This window comes from Aplidium turbinatum, chromosome 5, assembly GCF_918807975.1.
Source record: "Aplidium turbinatum chromosome 5, kaAplTurb1.1, whole genome shotgun sequence".
NCBI classification, from domain to species: Eukaryota; Metazoa; Chordata; class Ascidiacea; order Aplousobranchia; family Polyclinidae; genus Aplidium; species Aplidium turbinatum.
This window is the reverse complement of record NC_137476.1, coordinates 3,915,235-3,941,056: the sequence shown is the minus strand read 5'-3', so window position 1 is coordinate 3,941,056 and position 25,822 is coordinate 3,915,235. Positions and strand designations below refer to the sequence as shown.

General features: G+C 37.7%; 1 protein-coding gene across 1 annotated transcript; it reads right to left on the bottom strand.

The window, feature by feature from the left end:
• Window positions 1-239: 239 nt before the first annotated feature.
• LOC145770429 (exostosin-like 3) lies at window positions 240-24,671 on the bottom strand. The gene is made up of 19 exons (XM_082582073.1): window positions 24,499-24,671; window positions 17,858-18,001; window positions 17,239-17,335; window positions 14,570-14,668; window positions 14,077-14,186; window positions 13,698-13,783; window positions 13,047-13,190; window positions 12,237-12,476; window positions 11,822-11,922; window positions 11,367-11,445; window positions 10,804-10,957; window positions 8,894-9,125; window positions 8,285-8,469; window positions 6,527-6,765; window positions 4,988-5,169; window positions 4,443-4,645; window positions 3,348-3,492; window positions 2,952-3,080; window positions 240-2,588 (listed from the first exon to the last, which is right to left on the bottom strand). The coding sequence occupies exons 1-19, from the start codon at window positions 24,573-24,575 to the stop codon at window positions 2,379-2,381; spliced, it is 2,856 nt and encodes a 951-aa protein (XP_082438199.1). The 5' UTR covers window positions 24,576-24,671; the 3' UTR covers window positions 240-2,378.
• Window positions 24,672-25,822: the final 1,151 nt, after the last annotated feature.

The following is a 25,822-nucleotide window of genomic DNA, read 5'->3' as shown; positions in this document are numbered from 1 at the left end:
GCTTACGTTAATTCCATATATTGTTATAGGTGACAACTCCTGTGTTGTTTTCTTTTGGTAAGGAGGGGGAATAACCCGTTTTCTTGATAATTTTACTCGTATTTTCCTTTGCGTTTCTTGTGCTTTCGAATGGGACTGAATTTCGGGTCTCAAGATCTTATTGCCACATCGCCAAACTGTTTCCACAGTGACTCTGCGCTTATATAAATGCTCTTACCTCCAACTCTTAACGGTCAAAGTCGCTCACAATGTTTTAATGGATGAAAAACTCGAGCTTCAATGCAAAATACGAGATGCTCTGATAGCGATGTGCGCGGCAAGGAAACAAAATCGGGTATTTTTGCATTTTTCACGATCAGAACTTTTCCAAGTCCATAAACATAAATCTTGATAAAATATTCACATACGTCATCAGTTGAATGTGATAAATGAAGCAGCTCTGTGCGTGTTATAACAAGTTGAATATTTTGTCTTGATATGGAGCAATACAAGAGAACGGATAACAGAACACAAAGAGAAAAATTGTCAATGTAATCAAAACATAAAGAGCTCAATATATAGATGAATCTGGAAGGTTATCTACAACTTAAACTCTTTAATTTTTAATGAGACTAACATAACCATGTTCTTGAAAAACAAGATACTTTTCAGAAAAGTTGAATAACAGGAAAAATATACCAACGCAAAAGCTGGAGAGGGGGGGTGAACTCACTAAATGAAATGGAGAAAAGGTTACACTGTAAAAGGGCCTCAGGCAACCCTGCACAGATAGTTTCTTGATACGACAAAGTTGGCCGAGTCTGGTCAGGCATCTACAATCAAAATAAAAGATTAAATCAATGAACGGTAAAAATCAAACAAATTCACTTTCACAAAGTCAAATACTGACAGATATGCAATATACTCTGTTGGCACGGTGCTGATAGGAGGCGGTCACTGATTGGTGTCATGCTTCGAAATGCAACAAATAACTTATTGAAAACTATACTTGTAAAGTTTACAAAAGGATGCACAGATAACAATAGGAATTTCTCCATCTATGCAACCTGGCCTACGTCAGTGGTTCAAAGCCTCTACAAGTAAAACAGCCAGGAATTAGTTTCTAAATGGACTTTCTGAGCCAAGGATTGAGATTCCTAATTGTTTTCATTCACCAAAAGTCGATTCGTTGGTGCCATTCCCGTGTGCTCAGTGTTTACTATTTCGTCCTCTGCATATTTGAGTAGGCAGTGAAAGATAAACTGAATTGCCAAATAATGTTTTCACTTCGAAGCTCCCCATGAGCAACAGTTCGACAAACACATGATTTTACTTGGCGTATGATATAAAAAGCGACGTAATATACAAAATAGCATCATAAAACACAAAATGTGCGGGTAGAGCGTTGAAAAATGACGTAATAAAGTAAATATACAGTGACGTAAATAAAACAGACGTGTGATCAATGACCGGTACTTTCAATCGACTTCTAGCAAGGCGTGGCTCGCAGGTACTGCAGTAACAAAATCAATCCTTTTTTACATTGATTCAACGGCTGTACACGTTGAATCAATATAAAACAACGATTGATGTTGCCACCGGTGTGGTGGCTACATAAGCGTCGCCGAACTCAAAGGCTGAGTTAAATAGACTTGCGCAAATGTCCAAGATTATGGACTTTTCTACTTTCACTTTACTGGAAATATTTATCAGGTTATGTAGCACGAAAACATTGTATAAAGAATACTGTGTGCTCGGTAAAACAACAACACTCACGATGATTGTGACTGAAAGCACAAAAGGCACTCCAGGTTTGTAAACCCCTGAACCGAAAGAATACATGCAAGACGCACCTCGTTTCATTTATGGTAGAACCTTGTGACGTCACAGTCTGATGATTGTGAAATGTTCATATAATAATGTGACAAATTCACCATTGTGACGTCATCACCGTGCCAGGTAAGGCGTGTCTACATTTTTAGTTTGTTTGATGAAAACGTCGCATCAAGTTGTCCCTATGGATCAAGAATCATTTTGTTGGTGCATAAGAAACTTCAACAAGAGATCTTGAAAGCGATGACTTCGCTTCTTCCAATGTTTCCTCACATGATGCTACCGACTTCTTCATAGAGGGAGCGCGGTTGTGATTGGAAACGTAATGACGAAATAGTTCATGTGAAAACCACATCAAGGCCAGTGAGTTCTTGGTATGGTGTAAGGATCCAAGCTGAGACAAAGAATCACAGAACCTCTTGGATCATGATGAGTGCAAAACGATGAGGACGGTAAGGTAGCTTGGATGTTGTAGGTTTGAAGAAATACATGATTTGATTGTGTAGGTGCAGTGCGGAGAGTGTCACTTCAACACAAGTGGAAAGAAACAAAATGCTGCTATTCCCTTAAATGAACTTGAAGCACTTATTCTTATCGTGCGGAACCCTGGTCTTGAACAGGATGGAGTCCACGCGGTACTGGGTGTAGATGAGAGGCATGTAGCCGAAGATTTTGACGAATTTATTAATGCACTTGTGCCTTTCTTCGAAGTGCTCGTCAGATTGTGACAGCGCCATTGGACATCCGGGACATCTGAAGGTCCATCGTGACGTCACCTGGAGAGATTGTTACTGAATGAGTAGGTTGGCTTCGAAGCGTATGATTAGTGGATTAACACCCAAGTCAAAACTTTAACAAATTAATGCAGATGGGCAACAGACGAATGAAAATTCATGAAACGAATGTCTCATTCATGCTTGGCACTCAGCATTGAGACACCAGGGTTAAAGTAACAATGCACTTGCTGCGATGAAAAGGCTGGAAGCAACCCATGTCAGTGAAGAATGAAAGAATGTATATTTTACTATTAATGAGGTCTAAATCTTATAGAAATGTTACCAAATATAATCCGAAAGGTAACTTAGATCCTTGATAATACTGAAATATCATTATCATTATGGTCATCATCATCATCATACCTTCACAGGGGGCTGCCTGGTCAAGTGTGAGACCAGAAAGTTCATGGCAATGTCCTCGCAATTCATGTATTCATCCACTATCTCCCTTACCATAGCTGGCATCCAGTAGGTGTACACGTACATGTAGTGCTGGGGAAGAATGTCACGTGAAATTGCTTAGCGTTTGGTATAACACATAAATTGACATCCTCACACAATCAACATTTACTCAGCTGACGTTTAAAAATTTCGTTTATTTTTAGATATTTTAAACAAGATATCTTTTTTTAGGGCAACATTAAGGGCCTTTTTTCCTGAACGCACAGTCACAAAAACATAATTGCCTTTTCTTGATCAGAACAAAATCTACAAATCCCAAGTATCAAGCCTGAACCGGTCCAGGCAGTCTACACCCACCTTGTGTACAAAGGCAGCTCCAGTGAGGACCATGGAGAGCTCGCAAGTATAGTTGGAGTTGTAGGACCAGCCCCCTCCGTGCTCATTCCAAGCGTGGAAGCGGCCGGGGAACCCCACAACCTGGCTGCGGCAATCTCGCCAAACTCTGCGAGTAAAAAACAAACAATTATTGCAACCAAGTCGTCTGCGTACGAGAATGGAACCACCGAATTAAACAAGGACGTATGGACAGAGGTGTTGAACGCCTTTCTCGGGAGTTCTTTTGGCAAACTAGAACTATGAAAATCTATCAAAGGTATCCTCACCTTTGCTTCACCTATAATATTTTTGCGGCACATTTCACTTTATAACCAATAACCGACGATGGACTATGATGATGATGATGAACCAATAACACTGAGGTTTATTACTTTAATTGTGAATTAACTAGGCTATGATTTGAGTGAGCAGCGTTTACTTTACGTTTACAATGTTACATTATTTTGTTAGTTTTTCTAGGACACAAAAACTCTTTACTCCCATAATTCACTCCTTGAAACCATCTATGCCCAACATTACTGGTTAGGTGGATGAAATGTAGTTGAACGAGCGAGAAAATTTTGCAAAAATGGAAAAAATGCATATTAAATGTTACATGTAAAATTACAAGCCAAAAACGCTGCACAAGCTAAATATTGGTGAGCTCCTAGACGTAGATAGGCCCACAGCCGGGGTTTGGGAAGCAGTAAATACGGCCTTGCATAATTTAAGCTATTGAATATCCATCTGCTGTGGCAGCTTTTTCTTTTTTGTACAGTAAAAAACATTAAACAGAGTAAAATGAGTGGGCCCCTAAACCGCTGTGCCCCCGGAAAGGGGGGCACGGGGGGCGGTTAACATGGCCCTGCCTCCAAGTATGCGATACTGCCAAGACAAAGCTTCAGAAGAAGTTTCCACCAAAGAATATAATTCCACAATGTCAAACTTCTCGACCCTTTCTTGACTCATTTCACAAAGCAGACTTCCAGCGCATGCCATTATAACAAGCACTATGTGTATTGTGTATGCACATTGCACATGAATGACAACACAATTCATATATTTACTGCCACCTACCTGAACCCGAACAAGATCTCATCATGCCGCAAGTGGGCGTCATCGTCGATGGAGAGGACAGCTTCTGTCTCTATTTCGTCCCAGGGAACAAACCGGTTGTTCAGGCTGTTTCGTTCTGCTTGGATGACTACCACCTGAACGCCGATGTTGGGCCACCTCAAATTACCGCTAGGTGGAGTGGGGGAGTTCCACACAACAATCACCTAAAATAAAGCGAGGAGGCACAATAAAAAACAAATGCATAACCGACAATGGCACTGAAGCAAGGGGTGAGGTTACGTGGACTCGCTTATTTCTTTACTTGTTAAAAGATCAACATTACCACAATCCAGATTGTTCAGTCATAAATGCCTAGAGATTCTTGGTAAGTTCAGTAACTTGACAGCCCAAATAAAAAGTTTCCTGTGGTATTCAAGTAAAGAGCCCAAACTGAGATCCGTGCGAGAACTTTTCGTAAATTAGCAGTACAACCATATGAAGGCGAAGGTAATAAGTTACAAAATCTTGTGTCATTTGTAGTCTCACATCATCTTAAAAGATCTAACCTTATTAAGATGAGGAAGATCTGCTAACCGCTCCACAGCTTGCATGAGCACATCCTCTCTTTCATATGTCAGCATCACCATGGTAAACTGCTCCCGAGGGTGGTTGCCACCAAGTGACTCTTGATAGATGCGCCCCGTTCCCCCAATACCGCCCCCAATGGGACGAAATCCATCACTCGATCCTGGAGAGGGGCAAACACAACTTGTCAAAATATATCAAAACCAAATTGTGGATGACGAAGAATCAATAAAAACAAACGTTATTGTGTGGATAATGAAACATTGGTGATTTGTGATTGTAACAATCATCATTTGTGATTGTAACAATCATCATTTGTGATTGTAACAAAAAACTAACAATCATCATTTGTGATTGTAACAATCATCATTTGTGATTGTAACAATCATCATTTGTGATTGTAACAATCATCATTTGTGATTGTAACAATCATCATTTGTGATTGTAACAATCATCATTTGTGATTGTAACAATCATCATTTGTGATTGTAACAATCATCATTTGTGATTGTAACAATCATCATTTGTGATTGTAACAAAAAACTAACAATCATCATTTGTGATTGTAACAATCATCATTTGTGATTGTAACAATCATCATTTGTGATTGTAACAATCATCATTTGTGATTGTAACAATCATCATTTGTGATTGTAACAATCATCATTTGTGATTGTAACAATCATCATTTGTGATTGTAACAATCATCATTTGTGATTGTAACAATCATCATTTGTGATTGTAACAAAAAACTAACAATCATCATTTGTGATTGTAACAATCATCATTTGTGATTGTAACAATCATCATTTGTGATTGTAACAAAAAACTAACAATCATCATTTGTGATTGTAACAAAAAACTAACAATCATCATTTGTGATTGTAACAATCATCATTTGTGATTGTAACAATCATCATTTGTGATTGTAACAATCATCATTTGTGATTGTAACAATCATCATTTGTGATTGTAACAATCATCATTTGTGATTGTAACAATCATCATTTGTGATTGTAACAATCATCATTTGTGATTGTAACAATCATCATTTGTGATTGTAACAATCATCATTTGTGATTGTAACAATCATCATTTGTGATTGTAACAATCATCATTTGTGATTGTAACAATCATCATTTGTGATTGTAACAATCATCATTTGTGATTGTAGAATCAATCATCGAACTACAAACGTTGTGCAACGTGATTTTCATTCATACTTGTTTATTTATCAAAAACACACGGCAAAAGCAACACGCTCCAGCGTGAAATAACAAGTGAATAATACGCCAATACTTCTGTTGAGCATGAAACCTAGCGTCATAAGACAATGAAACGATAAATTACACGTTGGGTATCGCCCGTAGATAAAAATGACAAGCTATACAAATTAATATTATTTCAAACTAAAATGACAAAACTGACGTAAAACGTTAAGTGCTACCTCAGTTATCTTGCCAGGAGAGTTGTCAGACGTAAACATATTCAAATAGAATTCAAATTAAGGCGACACTCACCAACAAATTGCGCATCTGTGGGTAAGGTTCTGTCGTTTGGGAGGTTAGGATAAAGTTTAAACGGGCCAGGAGCGTTATTCCAAGTATCTTTTGCATCCAGGAGGACACATGTAAAATTCCTCTTAAAAGTAAGAGAATTGATCTGTGGTTCTGATGGAGGAAATCCAAACTCTGACTTTGCATCTCCAGGAGCAGGATCGTGTTCATCTATTTTGAAACTCTTGTGCTCCACAACATCACTGGGAACAAGAGGAACCGTTTAACGTATTAATTCAAAAAACAACAACCCAGACGGTAAATCAATCGTTTTTTACATTGATTCAACGTCAACGAGTTAAATTGACTTACGCAGACGTTGAATCAATGTACAAAACGATTAATGTACTGTCTGGGAAAGTTTATCAAAGACACAGTACATTGAAAAGAAACAAAGTAAAAACAAAATTGCTAGAAAATCGTTTACAACTTAGTTCAGCATCAATGCATTTGGAAGTTTCCCCAGCTTTTAAACCAGTTGAGTATCACAACACTAAAAACAAATACCATCTCATTTTCAGTTATAACCAGGGTTGAGAAAAACTCGGGTTTTTTTAAAAAAGCCCAACCCGCCTGGGTTTTTTTTAAAAAAACCCGGGTTTTTTTGGGTTTTATTGGGTTTTTTAAAAAAGATGCAAAAAAGGTAGATTCATGCTTATTTCACCTCAAAACTACTTTTTACGAATGAAGTGCCTTTCACTCACAGTACATGCTTGCATAACTCAATAAACTAATGCACTAGGGTTGTTGTTGCTTGAATGTTGCATCATCCGTTAATTTCAAGAATCAAGATCAAGTTGGATGTTGCATCATCCACTGATTTCTATACCAAGTTGATGCTACCGAGATAGAAATCACATTATTGCATCATTTGCTTTAGATTTGAAGGCAAGGAGCATTTATGCCATCATGTTTAAATATTTTTTATCATTTATGTATATATTATATATAGTAATGGTTGAGCAATTGAGCGATTGCGTGGCCAATGGCCATTTAGGCAAATGCTCTGAAACAGCCATGCGTTAGAATCCAGAATCTGTAATTGGTAAATAGCCTCCTAAATTGCATTTCACATCATATATATCATACAGACTACAGTAGAGTAGTACTTTCACCAGTTTAACTATAAGGCCTTCTTGCAAGTGAGTTTTAATGTAGTATACACAAAGTGACATCACTTGATTTTTGTGTACTGTACTGTACAATATCCACTGCATTTTCAGTTTAATCTTGGAAATTTACTTCACAATCACATCCTTAAGTCCTAATTTAAAGTTTGTTTTAAGTGACTTGTAGTGTATTTGTTCATTTTTTTAATTTTCTAATAAAAACTAGACAAATATGATGCTCTGGGTTTTTTTATGGGTTTTTTTGGGTTTTTTAAGTGGGTTTTATTAAAAAAACCCACCCGGGTTTTTTTGGGTCGGGTAAAATACCAACAACCCTGGGTATAACGTTATGATTTACTTATACACCAGCATGGCTCAATTTATAATTTCAGTTTAGTTCCAAATCTAACAAATGTCTGTTATGTTTATATCTAACAATCAAAAACGCATCAAAGCAGTTTGGAGACACCCAGTTGATACAGCATACAACAACAACATTGTTATCATGCACGTGCCATCTGGGATGCTACAAATAAAGATAACCTTCAGACTTACTATCCTGAGTAATGTTAACCAGTTGAAGTGCTTCACTATTGATATAAAGTCACCTAACCTTGCAACATCTTCAACTGGAAGAGGAGGGATGAGGATTCTAGTCCGGATGGTGGCCAGCATGGACTCTATGATGAGATGTGAAGAGAAGTATGTGTCGAAGATAAAGCGGCCTTGCCTCCGTAAAGATAAGATCTCAGCATGAGGAAGATTGTTCAGGAGGAAGGAGAGCTCAGTGATGCGAGCCTGAGGAGCAAATAAAATGGTTGAAACGCTGAATGCCTCCAGGAAGAGAGATCACCAACGTGATCTAAACACAGATCATCAATTCAAGTGACAATGTTACTAACACAACAACTAGCAGCAAATGATATGATATCTTGATGTGAACAACACGGATAAATAGGAAAATAATAACTAATGAAATAATAAATGATGATAATCATATCATAAAATAAATGATGATGCTAAAATGATATCATAAAATAAATGATGAAAATATAAAATAATAATACAGGGCCACATAAAAAATATCATTATTCATGATCACTTGCACTGCATACTATTTCAATATCAACTTGGATGCTATTTTATTATCACTTGCATACTACTTTCCTATTAATTGGATGAGACTACAGTACAGCAACACATCCGCAACCACTCATCTAACCTGGGGGATGATCACTGCAGCTTTGTCCCAACTAATGAATTCGTCGAATGGCAAAGCGGAATGCGTTCCAATCACAACAGGGACGGCCCCAGAACGTAACGCTTCGGTCATCCTGATAACGAACAGTGACGTCACGACGACGTCACCGGCCGGCGTGGGGACAAGAACGAACGTGGAGTGGGAGAGAATGGCTGATCGAGTGGAGAAAGTACCGCATTGCGACCATTCAAGCCTGTGAAGCAAATCGAGACAATAAAGTGATTAGATAATGATTAGAGGTTACAGCCTCGTCTTGTGCAACTCTCAGATGAAACTAAGCAGCAACCACCATTACAGTCAACACAGTGATTAAAAAACTGGATAAAATTTTCCATTTCATTTGCAATAAACTTTTTTAATATTAATATAGTTGGATGAAACTTCCTTTGATTGCAAAAGAAATTCTAAATGAATGGAAGACAAGGGTGGTGATACCCTTCTTCAAGGAAAAGGGTGGTGCAATGAATTGTGGGTCATACAGAGGAGTAAAACTGTTGCAATGAAGGTACCGTAGTAGAAAAGGCGTTGGAGAAAAAAAAGATCTTAGGTGAAGCTGGACCAGATGTAATATGGATTTATGCCTGGAAAAGGAACGACAGATGCTATTTTTATTTTGAGAAGGTTGCAAGAGAAATATCGGGACAAGGGACAAACTTGTACATGTGCTTCGTGGACATGGAAAAGGCATTTGATAGAGTTCCAAGAAGAGTGATGGAATAGGCAATGGGAAAAAAAGAAATACCAGAGGCACTTGTGCAAGCAAGAATGAGTCTTTATGACGGTGCAAAAACGAGAGTTCACGTTGGATCTGCCCTCTCAGACGAGTTTTTCGGTGAAGGTTGGTGTACACCAGGGTTCAGGTCTCCTCTAATTTGTGCCATTGTGATTGATGTGATTACCGAAGGTGTAAGAGAAGATTCATTGATGGAGATACTGTACGCCGATGATTTGGTTTTGCTGAGTGACACAATGGAAGATCTGAGAGAGAAATTTGACAAGTGGAAAAAGTTGCTTCAATGTAAAGGTATGCGATGCGTGTCAACATCAAAAAGATAAAGGTTGTAATAAAAGGAACGGAAAGGGAAACCACAATGAGCAAAACGACCCTTGAGACGTATGTGGAAGAAGAGTAAGTGAAAACTCTGTTAAGTGTACGAAATGCAGGAAGTGGGTGCGTGGAAGATGTACAAAGATGAAGAGAGTGACATGCATATCCGGAGAAGGTTTTGAATGTGAAAGATGCAAGAAGATTGAAGAAAGAATGGTTCGTCCTGTTGAAAAGGTGAATGATGAAGTGGAATGGGTGAAGAATGTCTTTTGCTATCTAGGATATAGATTGAATGCCAGTGGTGGTTGTGAAGCGGCAGTGACTACAAAGGTAAGGTTTAGTTGGGTGAAATTCAGAGAGTGTCGAGAGTTGTTATGTGGTAGAAGATTTCCGTTGAAAATGAGAGGAAGAAGTTATACTAGTAAGTTGCGTGAGATCTGCAATGCTGTACGGAAGTGAGACATGGTGGTTACAGGAAAACGAATTGGCGATTTTGAGAAGAACTGAGAGAGCGATGGTGAGAGCAATGTGTGGTGTGAAGCTGATGGACAAAAGGAATACCGAAAAACTTATAAACTTTCTGGGGTCGAATGAGAACGTTGATGTTGGCGAAGGGGAGAGACGGTATGGGCATGTTTTAAGAGACGGTATGGGCATGTTTTAAGAAGGGATGAAAGGATCCAATGCGTCTGGTGAAACATTGATACCAATAGAGAAACAATCATAAATGATGCGATGATCGGAAATACGGTATTTACGAAATGAACCTTTTCAACGTAAGGTTGAAAATCGTTGAATTGAAAATGAAATATAAAAACCCCACCTGTGACCCAGGGTCACCGGGCGGTCGTTAGGGCACTCTGTGTCAACGCGATATTTTCCGTTAATCTTTGAAGTTTGAAGAGTTTTGACACTTTCCATGAACAACTCATGGAATGGGGAGTGAGAAGGCTCTGACCTTGCCATCACGTGATCCTCTGAACATAATCGAAGATACAGCAAAGAAGCGACAGAAAATTTCAGTAATTACGTAACCAAAACGCCTACAGCAAAGACTAATTATTTGGAGCTGCGATTTTCCGCTGTAAACAAAGTTGCCAGATATTTCCAACTCAATTGCCACTAAAAATTAACCCAACATTTAAAAGTTTATACATATCAAACTCAAAAACAAACATTTTTACCTAAAAATAGTAAATTTTGTAAAATTTTATGAAAATAAAACGGAATCAACCGGCAAAAAAAAACGTAACTGCCATAAATTTCACGCAACAGCGAAAAAATAAACTAGCTCAACTTCGCGAAAAAATCGAGGAACTGGCAACTTTGGCTGCAATCAACCACTAGAAAACAAAGAATCAACAATCCTACAGGTTCTTCACTAACCTCCATAGTTGTACAAGTTCTCACCACCCTCACCCCACTGGCCTTGAAAAGATATGAAGTAACTCCTTAAAGCAGGCACCTGTTAACATGACATCATAACTTATACGTCACTTAAGCTTCATTGTTACGCTCCTTATAGCGAACAAAATGGTTGGGTAAAAAAATGCACGGTTGGTGTATTGTTAATGTTTACACAAAGCCGGCAAGCTGCATCGAAGTTTGCTGACGTCCAAACCTTGCAATAAGGAAAATGAAGAACGGAAAACCGTGTACAAACTAATACACATTAGCATTGTGTAAACATATAACATGTCAAACGTCTTTACAAACACGTTATGTTTACCCAGCCGTATATTATATGCATGCACGATTGGGTGAGAACATATGATGCTTGCATGCACTATCTAAGTATTGGCAAGATGCTTAACAAAGTATCTGAAGAAGCAACCATCCACCTGGAGAGGAATGTCCTCCATCAACCAATCTGCATCTTCACTCTCCCACCTATCCACACGGAGATGATCAACTTCCTCCTGCTCCGTCCCAGATCGTTGCCCTGGATGCAAGATCATGAGATCCTCCAAGGATTATCAGCCACACGAACCAATGCATATATAAGATATATGTGGCAGAAGGCCAAGATATCACTTTGCAACATCTACCCCATAGCACCAACACCCAACAGTCCAACACGGGTTCGCTTCACAGCATTGAGTAAGCTTAACGATAACTTATTAAATTGGGAAGAAATTTATAGATTTTTTAACATTGTCTCCTGGCGATGTGTTACTGTGATAAGTTCTTTTGCTGCTCAACAAGTAGTTTTTACTTGACTCAAAATCCCTACATTAGGAACCATAGATTTCTTACCTAATCCGACCAACGCCATCGTTGGCATGACAACGTCAAAACCGGGGCGGTATTGGCCTTTTTCAAAATTACTTTGGGCCACAAGTGCACGGCCCGTGTCGGTGCCTAGTAGTGGATTCTGACTGGTCGACTTTCGCGTCAAGTACACCAGTAGATGGTTCCGTCCGTCGCCATGCCAATGCGACAATGACTGCAACCACGTGGTGACGGTAGAGGGATCGATTTGAGGTTGATCGTTTGCTGGAAAGACAAAAAATAAGACGCCAGAGTAAAAAAGAAGTTTCCCAACAGGCAACACTTGATGCTGACAATTTAGTGCAAGGTTGTCCAAAGTTCAGCTCGTGGCCTATTACTCTGGCAATGTGTTTTTATATGATCCGAGCTTGCTGCTACACAATGTGGTAGTTTTGCTGCTGACACACATAAATCTTATCAATCTAGCGGTTCGACAGTTGGGTCGCACTCTCGAAGGTTCTTGTTTATTTCACGTATCCAACTTTTCTTTTGACCTCCTTTCGGACCAGGGAGTTCGGACCAGTAATTTTGTGAAACATGATATTCTTGGGCCATACCTAGTCAGGCACGCGCTCCAAGCTTATCATGTGACGAGACACAAACGCGTGCTCACGATGTGAATAGAACCGACGACCTTCCGAACATCAGGCGGACGCTCTCACCATTCGGCTAGGCGATTAAACTAAATTGGCGATAAGAAATTTGGGAGACCAGTTGAAAACAGTTGTCAATGAATCAAATACCCACCAATCTCTACATGGTCAGCTGAACAACTAAAATCAACTAGGTACTAACATCTGGTGGCCGTTTCCACTTCTCCAAGCACGACGACGAACAAGCAAGCTGTGTCGGGGTCAGAGGTCACGTAAGGACTAGATGAAAACGAATGGCGTGTAGCGTCTATGACGTACTGCGTGACGTGGAAGGGAGATGTGTCACCTGTGATGAGATAAATGAATACGGCATCCACCACTTTGTCGTAAATCTGGTTATGCAACAACACTAACATCACAATATAACACATGATATTTCTAAACATGAAATGTTTGAAGACGTTATTAGCTCTCTTTCTTTAAAAGCGACGTGGAGTTATGTGACATCACAAACGGCTAAGCTTGTATAAATGGGCAATACCGAGGTTTTGCGCAATACACGTTCTCGCTTTAGACTCAATTGCAATTAGTCAAAATAGAAAAACAGTAGTGTGAAAAACTATTTTAGGCTTTGCACAACAGCAGGTGTGCGTTCAAACGGAAGTATTTGTTGAAACTTTATTTTGCACATCTTATATTAAAAAAACCTGATTGCCAGGGCTAGACATCTGAATGACTGAATTTTTTGTTTTTTAATTGCGCTCAACATCCGTAAAGTTGAATAAGTGTGCACAAAATGTTTTCAACAACCCATACTTTAAAAGCATATATTTGTACTTAACTACCAACTCACCCCTCTCACCAAGCTGGTACACATAGACAGGGAATTGTGAAGTCAAAGAACACCTTGAGTAATCAAAGCAGTTGTGCATGTGGCATCTACGGAAACAGATCAACAATTAAATGCGGTATTAAACATCCCACCTCAGTCTGTTCATATATTGTATTTCATTTTAGTAACAACTGGATCAAAAATATCGTGTTTTTCATGACATGATTAGTGACTTGAACATTCAAGCAATATGTCACAATATCAGTTAAGTGGTATCGATGGTCAGCATCCATCAACTTATGTCGTCACCTACTGGAGACATCCCACAAGGATGTTTACATTGTTTAGTCAAAAACGTAGAATTCGTAGACGAAGTACAAATAAATGTTTAAAGTGATACCTTTGATAGCTCTTAGGAGGATCAATGGAAACATTATCTTCCTCGGAAGCCAAAAGACGAGCGGGAGCCACCATCTTAGGCTTTGCTGCTTCCTTTTGTTCATTCTTCAACTATACACAATAAATCATAACATTTTATGAAATATATAATCATATAATATACATGGTTATAGGCAAATTGTTCGTAAGCAACTGTTCGTAAAGCAATTGTTCGTAAGCAATTGTTCGTAAAACAATTGTTCGTAAACTGTTTTTCGTAAAATGAAATCCGTAAAACAATTCTTCGTAAAGCATTTCTTCGTATACATCAAATTTTAACTGCATGCACGAAGAATTGTTTTATGAAGAATTAATTTTACGAACAATTGTTTTACAAACAATTGCTTACGAACAATTTGTCGGACACCAATACATATATATATATATATAGGCTACCGTACAACAAAAAGGATTTCAAAACTTTGATACAATTCCAAACATGAAACAAAGTGAACCTGAATAATTTCACGCTTCAGTGATTCAAGCTGAGCTCGTGCTTTTCCAACCGTTTGTTCGATGTCAGAGAGAGATGTTTGATGTATGGAGATATCATCCTGAAACGTTTTTTTTTTAAAGAAATTAAACAATTTCCTGAGCAACTGCCAATCCCACTCCCTCACACAAAGAAGTTATATACATATCGAAAGGCAATGCATTGGAAAAGAAATGAGTTCACATGCTGATTGTTGACCATACTCCAATATACTGTATAAATGCAATATACCAAACTTTGATATGAAAAAAAGTATGAGAATTCATTCATGAAGGTCACTTGGCTTTTACATCGTGACGACTAATCTTAACTGTTTGCTTCCTTTAATATGATTTTGAATTTGCTTTAGTATAGACATTAGGGTGGTCCTTATTTGGACTAAAAAATTTTTTTTATAATTTTTCAAGTCTCACCCCCCAAAAAGGTTCCATTTACCACAAAAAACCCTGTGTGAAAAAATTTTTGAAAAATATTAACGTTTAGAGGTTCCTCGAGGCCTCTGAAAATTTCACGTTTTTATGCAAGAATGTCATACCTCTGTAAGCTTGGTTTTGCCATGCGGATTTGAAATGCACAAGTGTTATGGCTTGTTTTCATCAGCATGGCATAAATAATAACCCAGTTTGGTATACCTAAGACAAAAGTTCTTTTTTGCGATCTTGATAATAAATATTATTCATAAAAAAAATGATAATGTTCACATGTTTGAAAGTGATGAAGCAAATTTAATTCCTTCGAAAAATTGCGCAAGAAACAGTGTAAAGCAATAGCTATAAGTGAGCCTTTAATTGCAATAAAAATAACAATACACACTGAATAGATATATATTGGATGTGTAATTTAGAAAAATTGTGATTCATGCGATATTGCAATCCTGTTAAAACAAACTTGCTAAATGCAAATTAATAGTCATTGGTTTTAAAATGGTTATAATGGTCAATGCCTCAAAAATGGTAAAATGTCACATCAAAGCCTTTTTAAGTGGTTCAGAAAAGCATTTTTGATGTTGTGAAACGACTTGAAGAAGGTACTGCAACTGTTCCTCATCCTTAGTGAGTCGCCCAGAAAAGTTTTGGATAAGTGCTACTGATCATTGGTCACAGCTAGAGATTTACATAGTTCTCGAGCAGTCTGATAAGCACTGTTTTCTTCCCACTCTGACACAGGAAGATGGAGAAGAGAATCTGGAAGGCTTAATTTTTTGAACAACAACTTTGTGTTTGTACTGGCAAATGAAGATAGTGTCTTAGTTTTTAAGCTGTTTAGTGTCATGGTGACTCTTTTATTGGGTGCTTCCAAATTTTCTTCTCCAATTCTCATCACTTCCACTATTTCTTCTTTGATGTTTGCTGCAACATCATCATCAAACAGAGAAAGGGCAACAAGCTCTTCCGAAAAATACCACAGATGACGACCCATCTTTTCAGTTGTTGCTTCAGAGACCTTTGTTAACAGTTTTATAAGCTTCCAATTCTTTATATAAGGACAAATCATTGTTGGGAGCTTTTATAGCCAAAGGAGCTGTTATCCACGCCTTGATATAGATACGTGTAAAAAACACACATAGGTCATGGAGACCGTTTGCTCACGGCACGTCAGGTGAAACTGACTTCGAAATAACCACACCTTAAAGGTGTATATCACTTTCATCATCCACCGTGCATGATGGCTTGCACCAGGTGCTTTAAAATTAGCTTGCCCCAGTATAGTATCTCCAAGAAAAAGCAATAAGATTTCCATTAGTTCACGATAATCATCTCGAGGTTGCTTTTCCTTGGCCAATACTACATGAATGAACTGAATAAGGTCATCCTTAATATCTTTAACACCCGCTGCAGCTTCTTCATCAGTGGAAGAATCCTCATAATTCTCTTGAGCTATGTACTCCCACCGCTCCTTGAATATAACCGATTTAGATGGTACTTCCCGCGGACATCGTATGCTGTGACGGCGGACATGTCCACCATGCATTTCGAGGCCTGCTATTGTGTCTTCTAATAATACAACTGTGTTTTGTGAGAATTGTGCAATACACATTTATGCCGTAGAGTGGAACAATTATGTCTTTTGAGAATTAAGCAATACAAATTTGTGTCTTAGAGTGGAACAATTATGTCTTGTGATTGCTGTTAAAATACTGTGATTAAGAGTGCTTTCAGGTGTTTTCATGTCTGCACAAAGTTGTTTAGAGGGGTTTCAAAAAGTTTATTTCATACCGCATCACACCCCCTATTACATAGTGTATGGGGAAATTTCTAGGACCTTGAGGAACCTCTAAACATTAATATTTTTCAAAAATATTTCACACAGGGTGTTTTTATCCAAAATGGAACCTTTTGGGAGGGTGAGACCTAAAAATTTTAAAAGTCAAAAAATAAGGACCAACCTAATAGACATACTGTATGATTGCGGAAAGCTGATTAGCAAAACAACATCAACTTACTGGCACCAGCCACAGTATCACAATCAATGCAATATCATGAAATTAGAAAACCAATTTTAAAAATACTCAGAGATGCAATAGCAGAGCACACTTCACCTGATTTTTTAGAATAACAATACTAAATTGCAATGATATTTTCACTACAATTGCCTTTGAAAGTTACATAATTTGCACACTAGCTGTCATACCTGAATTTGATTCCGTTTGCTTTCTAAATCACGAAGTTCATTTGAAACAGATCGCTTGATTCTATTTAGCTCGTCAATATGTTTCAGGTCTCTTAATCTGTTATATAAATATATCTGTCATGTTGTAAACACAACAAAACTTAAACATATATAATTATATATATGCAATAATGCACCTGAGTATCTATTGATTCAACAAACTATATATATATATATACTTAAGTTCATTTGAAAGACTAAACTATTTAATTACAAAACATAGAGTACCGTACTATATTGTCAAACTTCCTTCAAGACAATCGTAAAATTGCAGAGAAAACTGCAAATTTATAGAATCCACATGTTGAATATGATCTTGTACAAGATACAAGAGATACAAGAGACTTTGAATAGAGATGCACAGCAAATATAACTATGATATGCACAATACATATACAATATACATAACAAGAGAGATCATCACATACATAAAGCATCAAATCTGCAAAACGTAACACACTTCCATTTGGAATGTAAATAATGGATGTTTGTTGTTTATATCTTGATAAAGTTCAAAAAGAAATTAAAATCTAAACTTTAGAAAGTATATGCAAAAGATGTCATCGACAATCGCACTTACTTATAAGATGAAAATGGTGTATCTGATTCCAGTTGTGAATCATTTGATGGTAGTTTAATAAAGTGATCAGTAAAGTAATGAATAAACAAAAATGTAATTAAAAAAAGGAGTCCCACATGTGATAAGCGGCTGTTTGTGAAAAACCTGCAATAAAATAATGAAGTCTGATTAAACAAAGCTCAAGTCCTTGAAATAATTAAGGTACAAAAGCAATGGAGTAACCTTGTACTTAGATTATGGCTCAGACACATACCAAGTACAATTTTGAGCAAAGCTTTAGCAGTTTAGCATGCATGATCATTGATCAACTGCCAGCTCAGCTACATCTGCAATATCCCCATTAACAAACAAAACATTTTTTTGCAACTTTCAGGAAAAATTTTGACATTAGCTATATATGATGACCATAGGCGTTGATTTTTTCTTAGAAGAGAGGAATTCTGGGTGGGCGAGAGTTTTCAGACAGATTTCATTGAATGTGTATGTTCGCAAATTCGCAATGGTTAGTCTTTCTCACAAAGACTGCGTTTAGCGTCGCTGCAGCAATTAAGCTTTAATAGGTTTGATGTTTGCTTTCTTGCGCATTGTGATCTTATGAGCGCTGCTAAACTAAACAAACTTCTTTTATGTTTTCCTTTGCGACCTGAAAAGCGCGTGACTCGTGACCTGTTATCTTTAAAGTGGCGTCTTCAGATTTTCCGCAAAATGTTCGGACAGGTGATTACAGTAACAAGTACCATCAGGGTAAAGACGCATCCACTGGAATTCGGAAAAAAGCTTCCTTTGCAACACACGACCTTCCCGAGCCGGAAGCTGATCCGGCAGCATGCTAACGTCAAATGGAGCAGGAAGAGATCCATGGCTCATGCTGTCTTCTACAACTACCGGTGCATTGCCTGAGACATTGACTTCACCACTGTCCATCCTTGAAGCATTGCTTTCTTCATCAATGTCATCTCTATGTTCATTCGGCTGGACGTGGTTTCTTTAGCGTTATCATCTCGACGCCTTTTGGTAGCTGATTTTAAGAATGCGCGAATAGATGTTTGACTTTGCTTCATGTTTAACTTTTCAATAATGAAATGACAACATCGTGCGGTGCCCCAATTTATACTCAGCAACAAGTTTGTGAGGAAAGATTTGTAAAAAGCGATTGTTTGAGTACGTCTTTAGTTTGTATCGGTTATTTTATTGTCATGTTCATTATGATGTCATATTCATATTCCCTTACGCTGACTCCAGCGTGTGGCAGTTGCCGTAGCAACAACAATGCAGTGAAAACTGCCTTTTTTCAACGCAGCGTTGTTGTGAAATTGCTTTGTTCTGTCGGATACCTAGCGAGAGACATAGCGTAAAACAAGAAGTTGCGCTGCAGTTAGTTGGATAATTCAGCGTTTAACAAAAACGGAAATAATTGTAACGAACACTTCATAAGTGTCATGAAAACAGGGTGGGCGAAACATATTTTGCCCACCCTCGTTTCACGGTAGAGTGGGCGCCACCCACCCGATTGCAACCATGCCAACAAGTGTGGAAAAATAGCCAATTATCCATAAATATCATATAACAGAGAAAATTTCTTTCTTGAAAATAAGTAGGAAGTGGATACATTTACGGCGCCGTAAATACAGCCGTTCCATGCCTTTTTTTTAATCTTTACGTCGCTTTTACTGCGCATGATTGCGCGCTGGTGCGTATTTTTTCTTCTTTCTCGAAATGACAAATGAAAAAAAGTGCATATATAACTTCTAAATTCAACCGCTTTTGCCAAGTGAATCTGTGGCGCGTGCGATCTTTGTCTGGCTCGCACTCCCAAGGATATGAGTTCGATACCACCCAGAGGTGTTTCATTTTTTAAACTAAATTCGAACCCAAAGTGACTCAATCATTAGGCTACGCATTTTTGTGGCCGTTCAGTTTAGTTTGTTTTTAGTTCTGACCATCACAACGAAAAAACAATATATGACAAACATAGCAGAGTAAGGTAGAAGCAACAAAATGCGGATGTTATAGGCTAGCGTGCATGAAACCAAAGCAGGACGATCTGTTCAAAATATGGCACGGTCGTACCATCTTTAATAAAAATTTTATAAATTGAGAACAAAGAGAAAAAAAAGGCTAGTGAGTTTTTTTCTTTAACAATTAATATGAGTAAAAAAAATTTATAAATTTATAGAATTTTTAGGTGTTACGACCGTGCCATATTTTAAACTGATTGTCCAGCTTTGCTATCATGCACACTATAACGTCTGCGTTTTGTCGCTTTTACCTTTTTCTAGACCTCTGCTATGTTTGTCATATACTTTTTTTTCGTTGTGATGGTCAGAACTAAAAACAAACTAAACTGAACTGCCACAAAAATGCGTAGCCTAACGATTGAGTCACTTCGGGTTCAAATTCAGTTTAAAAAAAGAAACACCTCTGGGTGGTATCGAACTCATATCCTTGGGAATACGAGCCAGACAAAGATCACACGCGCCACAGATTCACTTGGCAAAAGCGGTTGAATTTAGAAGTTATATATATATGCACTTTTTTTCACTTGTTCTTTCGAGAAAGAAAAAATACGCACCAGCGCGCATGCGCAGTAAAAGCGACGTTAAGATTAAAAAAAAGGAAGTGGCTACGTTTACGGCGCCGTAAATACAGCCGTTCCATGCCTTTTTTTTAATCTTTACGTCGCTTTTACTGCGCATGCGCGTAAGTGCGTATTTTTTCTTTTTTCACCTTCTCTTTGAAAGAAAAAGTGAATATATAACTTCTAAATTCAACCGCCTTTGCCAAGCGAGTCAGTGGCGCGTGCGATTTTTGTCTGACTCTTACTCCCAAGGACGTGAGTTCGATACCACCAGAAGGTGATTCTTTTTTTAAACTAAATTCTAACCCGAAGTGACTCAATCGTTAGGCTACGCATTTTTGTGGCCGTTCAGTTTAGTTTGTTTTTAGTTCTGACCATCACAACGAAAAAACAGTATATGATTAACACAGCAGAGGTCTAGAAAAAGGTAGAAGCGACAAAGAACGGACGTTATAGGCTAGCGTGCATGATACCGAAACAGGACAATCAGTTTAAATATGGCACGGCCGTAACATCTTAATAAAAAATTTTATAAATTTAGAACAAAGAGGAAAAAAAGCTAGTGATTTTTTCTAAATTCATAAAATTTTTGGGTGTTACGACCGTGCCATATTTTAAACTGATTGTCCTGCTTTGCTATCATGCACGCTATAACCAGTGGCGTAGCCAGAAAAAAAATTTGGGGGGGCCAAATATTTAATGAATTGAAGAGAACGACAACGAATTACTGCGGGACCATCTAACGACACTCGCACGAGAGTCTCCAATGTGGCTGATTTTAAAGAAGTTGGCCACTCCCTAGAATTCTTTTTAGCAACGAAAAACAACGCTCAACATGATTGTGTTGACGATGACGGCGAGGTAATAAAATAAGTAATTCAATGATGTGAAGGACATTACTAAAAGAAGCATAATTTTTGCAAAATATGATCAAAAAATGTTTTCCCCTTGGATGTCAACTAACCTAGTTCTCCTTTTTAACAACGATTCAATGTCCGACAACATCGAATCGACATAAAAACGACAATATTGCCAGCCGATGTAAATTAGCACTTCGGATTAAGACTTTGTTAAAATAAACATATTACAAACAAGACTTACAGCGCTGGTGATCGCAGATGGATATATTTCATAAATAACAAATGTCCCGCACAATGCAACAGTGGCGATTATGACTCGCTGACCTAATTTTGCGTCACTCTTTGATACTACATATTTTCGACAGTTAATCCATGTTGTTAAAGAAGCTTGGCCAGCAGTAGCGTTGTTCGACTAATTTTGTTGCTGCGATATTTTAAGATTGAAACGATTGCGGTAGGCTACTCAAAACTTACTCTGAGCCACTATGTCTATTTAGAACAAAAAGCAAAGGTTTGCGTTGGTAGCCTACTAATATATGTAATAAATTTGAAGTGTTCTTTTCATTGACAAAACACAATGACATGAAAAGTTTTTGGATTAGGCTACCATAACCTACTTTGCTTTTGTTTTCAAGTAAATTATTAGAACTGTAAAGGCTGTGTAAATTTAAGTCAGAACAAAATCATGTTTAATTCATAGAAACTACGCATAGGCTATATGCTTCAAAGCAGTGGTTTCCAACCTGGGGTTCGCGGACCCCTTGGGGGTCCGTGAGAAAGCATTTGGGGGTCCGTGATTACCTTGATGAATTTTGGAGAAAAAAAATATACTTTGTTCTAAGTTATATGCACGGATAGAGCACCAGCTATGCTTGGGAACAAACTCGGATTTGCTGCTTTAGTAAAAAACGAAGCTCCTCTCATGGTTGTTACCCATTGCTTCTTACACAAAAGGGGCCATGCCCCCCCCCCCAATGTTTCAAAGTTTGGATTCCGAAGTTGAACCCTTTGTTGAAAATATAATATAATGTTTGTATCAAAAGAGAGTGCTCAACTAGCTCCTAATATAATTTGTATAAATTTATATTGTTTTCTAAGACATCTAATTATTAACAACTCCCAGGACTTGTTTTAGACACACAGAGGGACACCAATAAATTTTGCAAATCGTAAATCGCGCAAAGTTTACCCGATTTACGCTTCTTTTAACTAATTTGTGGAAGCAATTTCAGAATCGCTTACTCTGTTGGGTTTTTGTGCAGTTTTTGTGTAGCTGAGTTTTTTGTGTTCTCTAATTTTAGCCGCAGTTTTTGCTTGTTCGTGTGTAACAGCTACCTTTAATAAGTTAATAGCTGTTTATCTGCTAATAAATTTCATACAAATTGTTGTGTTGAAAATGAATTCTTAGTTCCGCCCGTGAACTCACACCCATAGATGAGAAGTATAAAATAAATGATAACTTTAATGTACAGACGATACCACCCAGTATATCGTGGACGCGTGAAAATAGCAAGACAGTCCGACCCTCGTGTCGTTATCTTCTATCGTTGATCACGGTCTTTCGAAATTTTGTCGGGCGATCCTTATAACTACTAAATCGATTCTCAATAGAATTGATACGTTCATGTACTGTAGTTAACTAATGTAACATTAAAATTATGAATTTCGCTAAGAACAGACTTCATATATATATAGTACGAAAAGAGAAGAGAAATGATTCGAATGATAGCGTCATACTCAAAAAGATACAAGCTGCCTTTGCCGGCGCAAACTTCTAACTACGTTGGTTCAACGTCAAGATACACAGAGTAGACAAAATGTAAGATTTTGCTGACGCTCAAATAAACCGCTAAACGAAGCAGCATTCACAATAACAACACATTGGGCATTACGTAGCGGGTTTAGCATCAAAACAAACCAGTCAGTTGAGGTCAGTTGCCTAAAAAACGCTGTTTATGGCACAAATTATCAACAGGGGTTATATCAATCAGTGGGGACATTCTCTTTAAATGCTCGAAACAAAGGAAATAATTTGTTTTTCTTATTATGACCCGAAGTTACTTAGACATCAACTTCCGATTTCGAAACTAAAAAACAATGATGTAATAAGGGTGCGAACAGTGAACGTAACACAAATATTACCCCGAAAGTGTTTCCAGAAAGCGCTATAATCCATTATTTGAGTGTAATTTTGCAAAATTTTTCTGGGAGAGCATGCCCCCAGACCCCCCTAGAGCGTGCCTTCGGCACGCTCTAACCCCCCAACAGCTTTATTGCTTCCCTTGCTTAAGCCACCAGGATACGCCATTGCACAGGTGGCGATGTCTTAAATCAAACACTTTGTCGTTCTCTTCAATTCATTAAATATTTGGCCCCCCCAAATTTTTTTTCTGTCTATACCGTACGCCACTGGTTATAGCATGCATGATAGCAAAGCAGGATAATCAGTTTAAAATATGGCACGGTCGACGGTCGTAACACCCAAAAATTTTATGAATTTAGAAAAAGTCGCTAGCCTTTTTTTCCTCTTCGTTCTAAATTTATAAAAATTTTATTAAGGTGTTACGGGCTTACGGCCGTGCCATAAAATGATTGATTGATGATTGATTGATGTTAAACTGATTGTCCTGTTTCGGTATCATGCACGCTAGCCTATAACGTCCGTTCTTTGTCGCTTCTACCTTTTTCTAGACCTCTGCTGTGTTAATCATATACTGTTTTTTCGTTGTGATGGTCAGAACTAAAAACAAACTAAACTGAACGGCCACAAAAATGCGTAGCCTAACGATTGAGTCACTTCGGATTAGAATTTAGTTTAAAAAAAGAATCACCTCCTGGTGGTATCGAACTCACGTCCTTGGGAGTAAGAGTCAGACAAAAATCGCACGCACCACTGACTCGCTTGGCAAAGGCGGTTGAATTTAGAAGTTATATATTCACTTTTTCTTTCAAAGAGAAGGTGAAAAAAGAAAAAACACGCACCAGCGCGCATGCGCAGTAAAAGCGACGTAAAGATTAAAAAAAAAGCATGGAACGGCTGTATTTACGGCGCCGTAAACGTAGCCACTTCCTAAAAAAAAAGGCATGGAACGTCTGTATTTACGGCGCCGTAAATGTAGCCACTTCCAAATAAGTATGATCTTAGACACAACCTGATGAATGGTGTACAAGTAAAAAAAGCAGATCATGCTTTAAAATCTTACCTTTTCAATACATTTAGAGTCGAACTTGTTGAATCTTTAGAAGAAAAATGGAAACGACTAGCACCATTTGCACCCATTTCAGCATCAAAATCACTTTTTATTTCATATGACTGTCTCAAGGAAAGTAGCCGAAGGCTAATTTTATCATTTTAACAACATATTGTACACTACAGTGGCACATAGCACCTGCAAATTATTACACTTAAGAATGTACCTATCGTAGCATTTACCGGTAGGTCGTTTGAATTAAGTTACCTCGCTTATATTAGACCTACGGTACTCTTCATAGACCTTAGGTACTCTTCATAAGATTGCATTAAGACTAAGTCTTAGATTTCAACTCTTATTGAATTTTTTATACCAATACTGAACATCTAAAGTTATCTACTTTTATGTTTTCAAGAAGATTTGATGCTGCCAAGTGCCAATGATGCGTCTTGCTTGTGAGACTTCATCATTCACTTGTTTCAGACTGTCAGATATATGATGTGTAAATTACCGGTAGATCGTAAACATTACCTATACCGTTCTCAAACCATGGAAGGATCTACAAATAAAGATTCACAACCAATCAGAAAAACTACATATTTTACACTTTGTCTGCAGCAGACTTTCAAGGCTCAAGCCACTTTCCAAACATTCAAGCTCAAGTTTAGTGGACTAGTACTGGTACATCTTGTTGTACATGCACCTCTTAAACCATTACGGTTTTGCCACCTTTTCCCTTTGCTATATTTTATTTCCACAGTATCACTTCTTTTGTGTTTCAACAAAGAAAAATAAATTGAAATTTTTTTTTTCAAATTGAAATATTGAATGGAACAATGAAGTCTTCAACTTCAGGCTTGTAAAATAGTGTTGCCAGATGTCCACCAGTAAATTTCTTCAATCACACTACTGTAACAAGTTAAAAAAAGAGTCATTACAGTCAAGTCAATTTATTGCATTTTAATAGCGCCACATATAAAGAAACAAGCAGAGTAAATGAACATTAAAAACTATGCATTGTAAGTTACAGCTGTTGGTAAGATTATGACGCCACCAAGGTTTTCGGCTGCAAAGCAAACACCTCTGCAAGAAACTTATACTTCCATACAGTTCAACAAAAAAAGAAGGAATTTCATAAATCTAAATTTGAAAAACAAAAGTTTAATATGAAAGCTACTTGGCAAACAATCAACAATCTATTAGGTAAATCCCAGTCTAAGACTAACCATGGCATCAAAATAAATGATAGTACAGTCATTGACAGATTAACTATTGCAAATCACCTCAATGATCACTTTTCCTGTGTTGCCCATTCCCTCACAAAAAAAATTCCCAA

Excerpts from the sequence above, each read along its gene's own strand:
- LOC145770429 (XM_082582073.1), bottom strand. The coding sequence starts at position 24,575 with ATGGGTGCAAATGGTGCTAGTCGTTTCCATTTTTCTTCTAAAGATTCA. Across the intron at positions 11,923-12,236 it reads GATGGCGTTGGTCGGATTAG|GGCAACGATCTGGGACGGAG; the intron begins GTAAGAAATCTA and ends TCTTGCATCCAG. Across the intron at positions 2,589-2,951 it reads CCAGGCAGCCCCCTGTGAAG|GTGACGTCACGATGGACCTT; the intron begins GTATGATGATGA and ends CAATCTCTCCAG.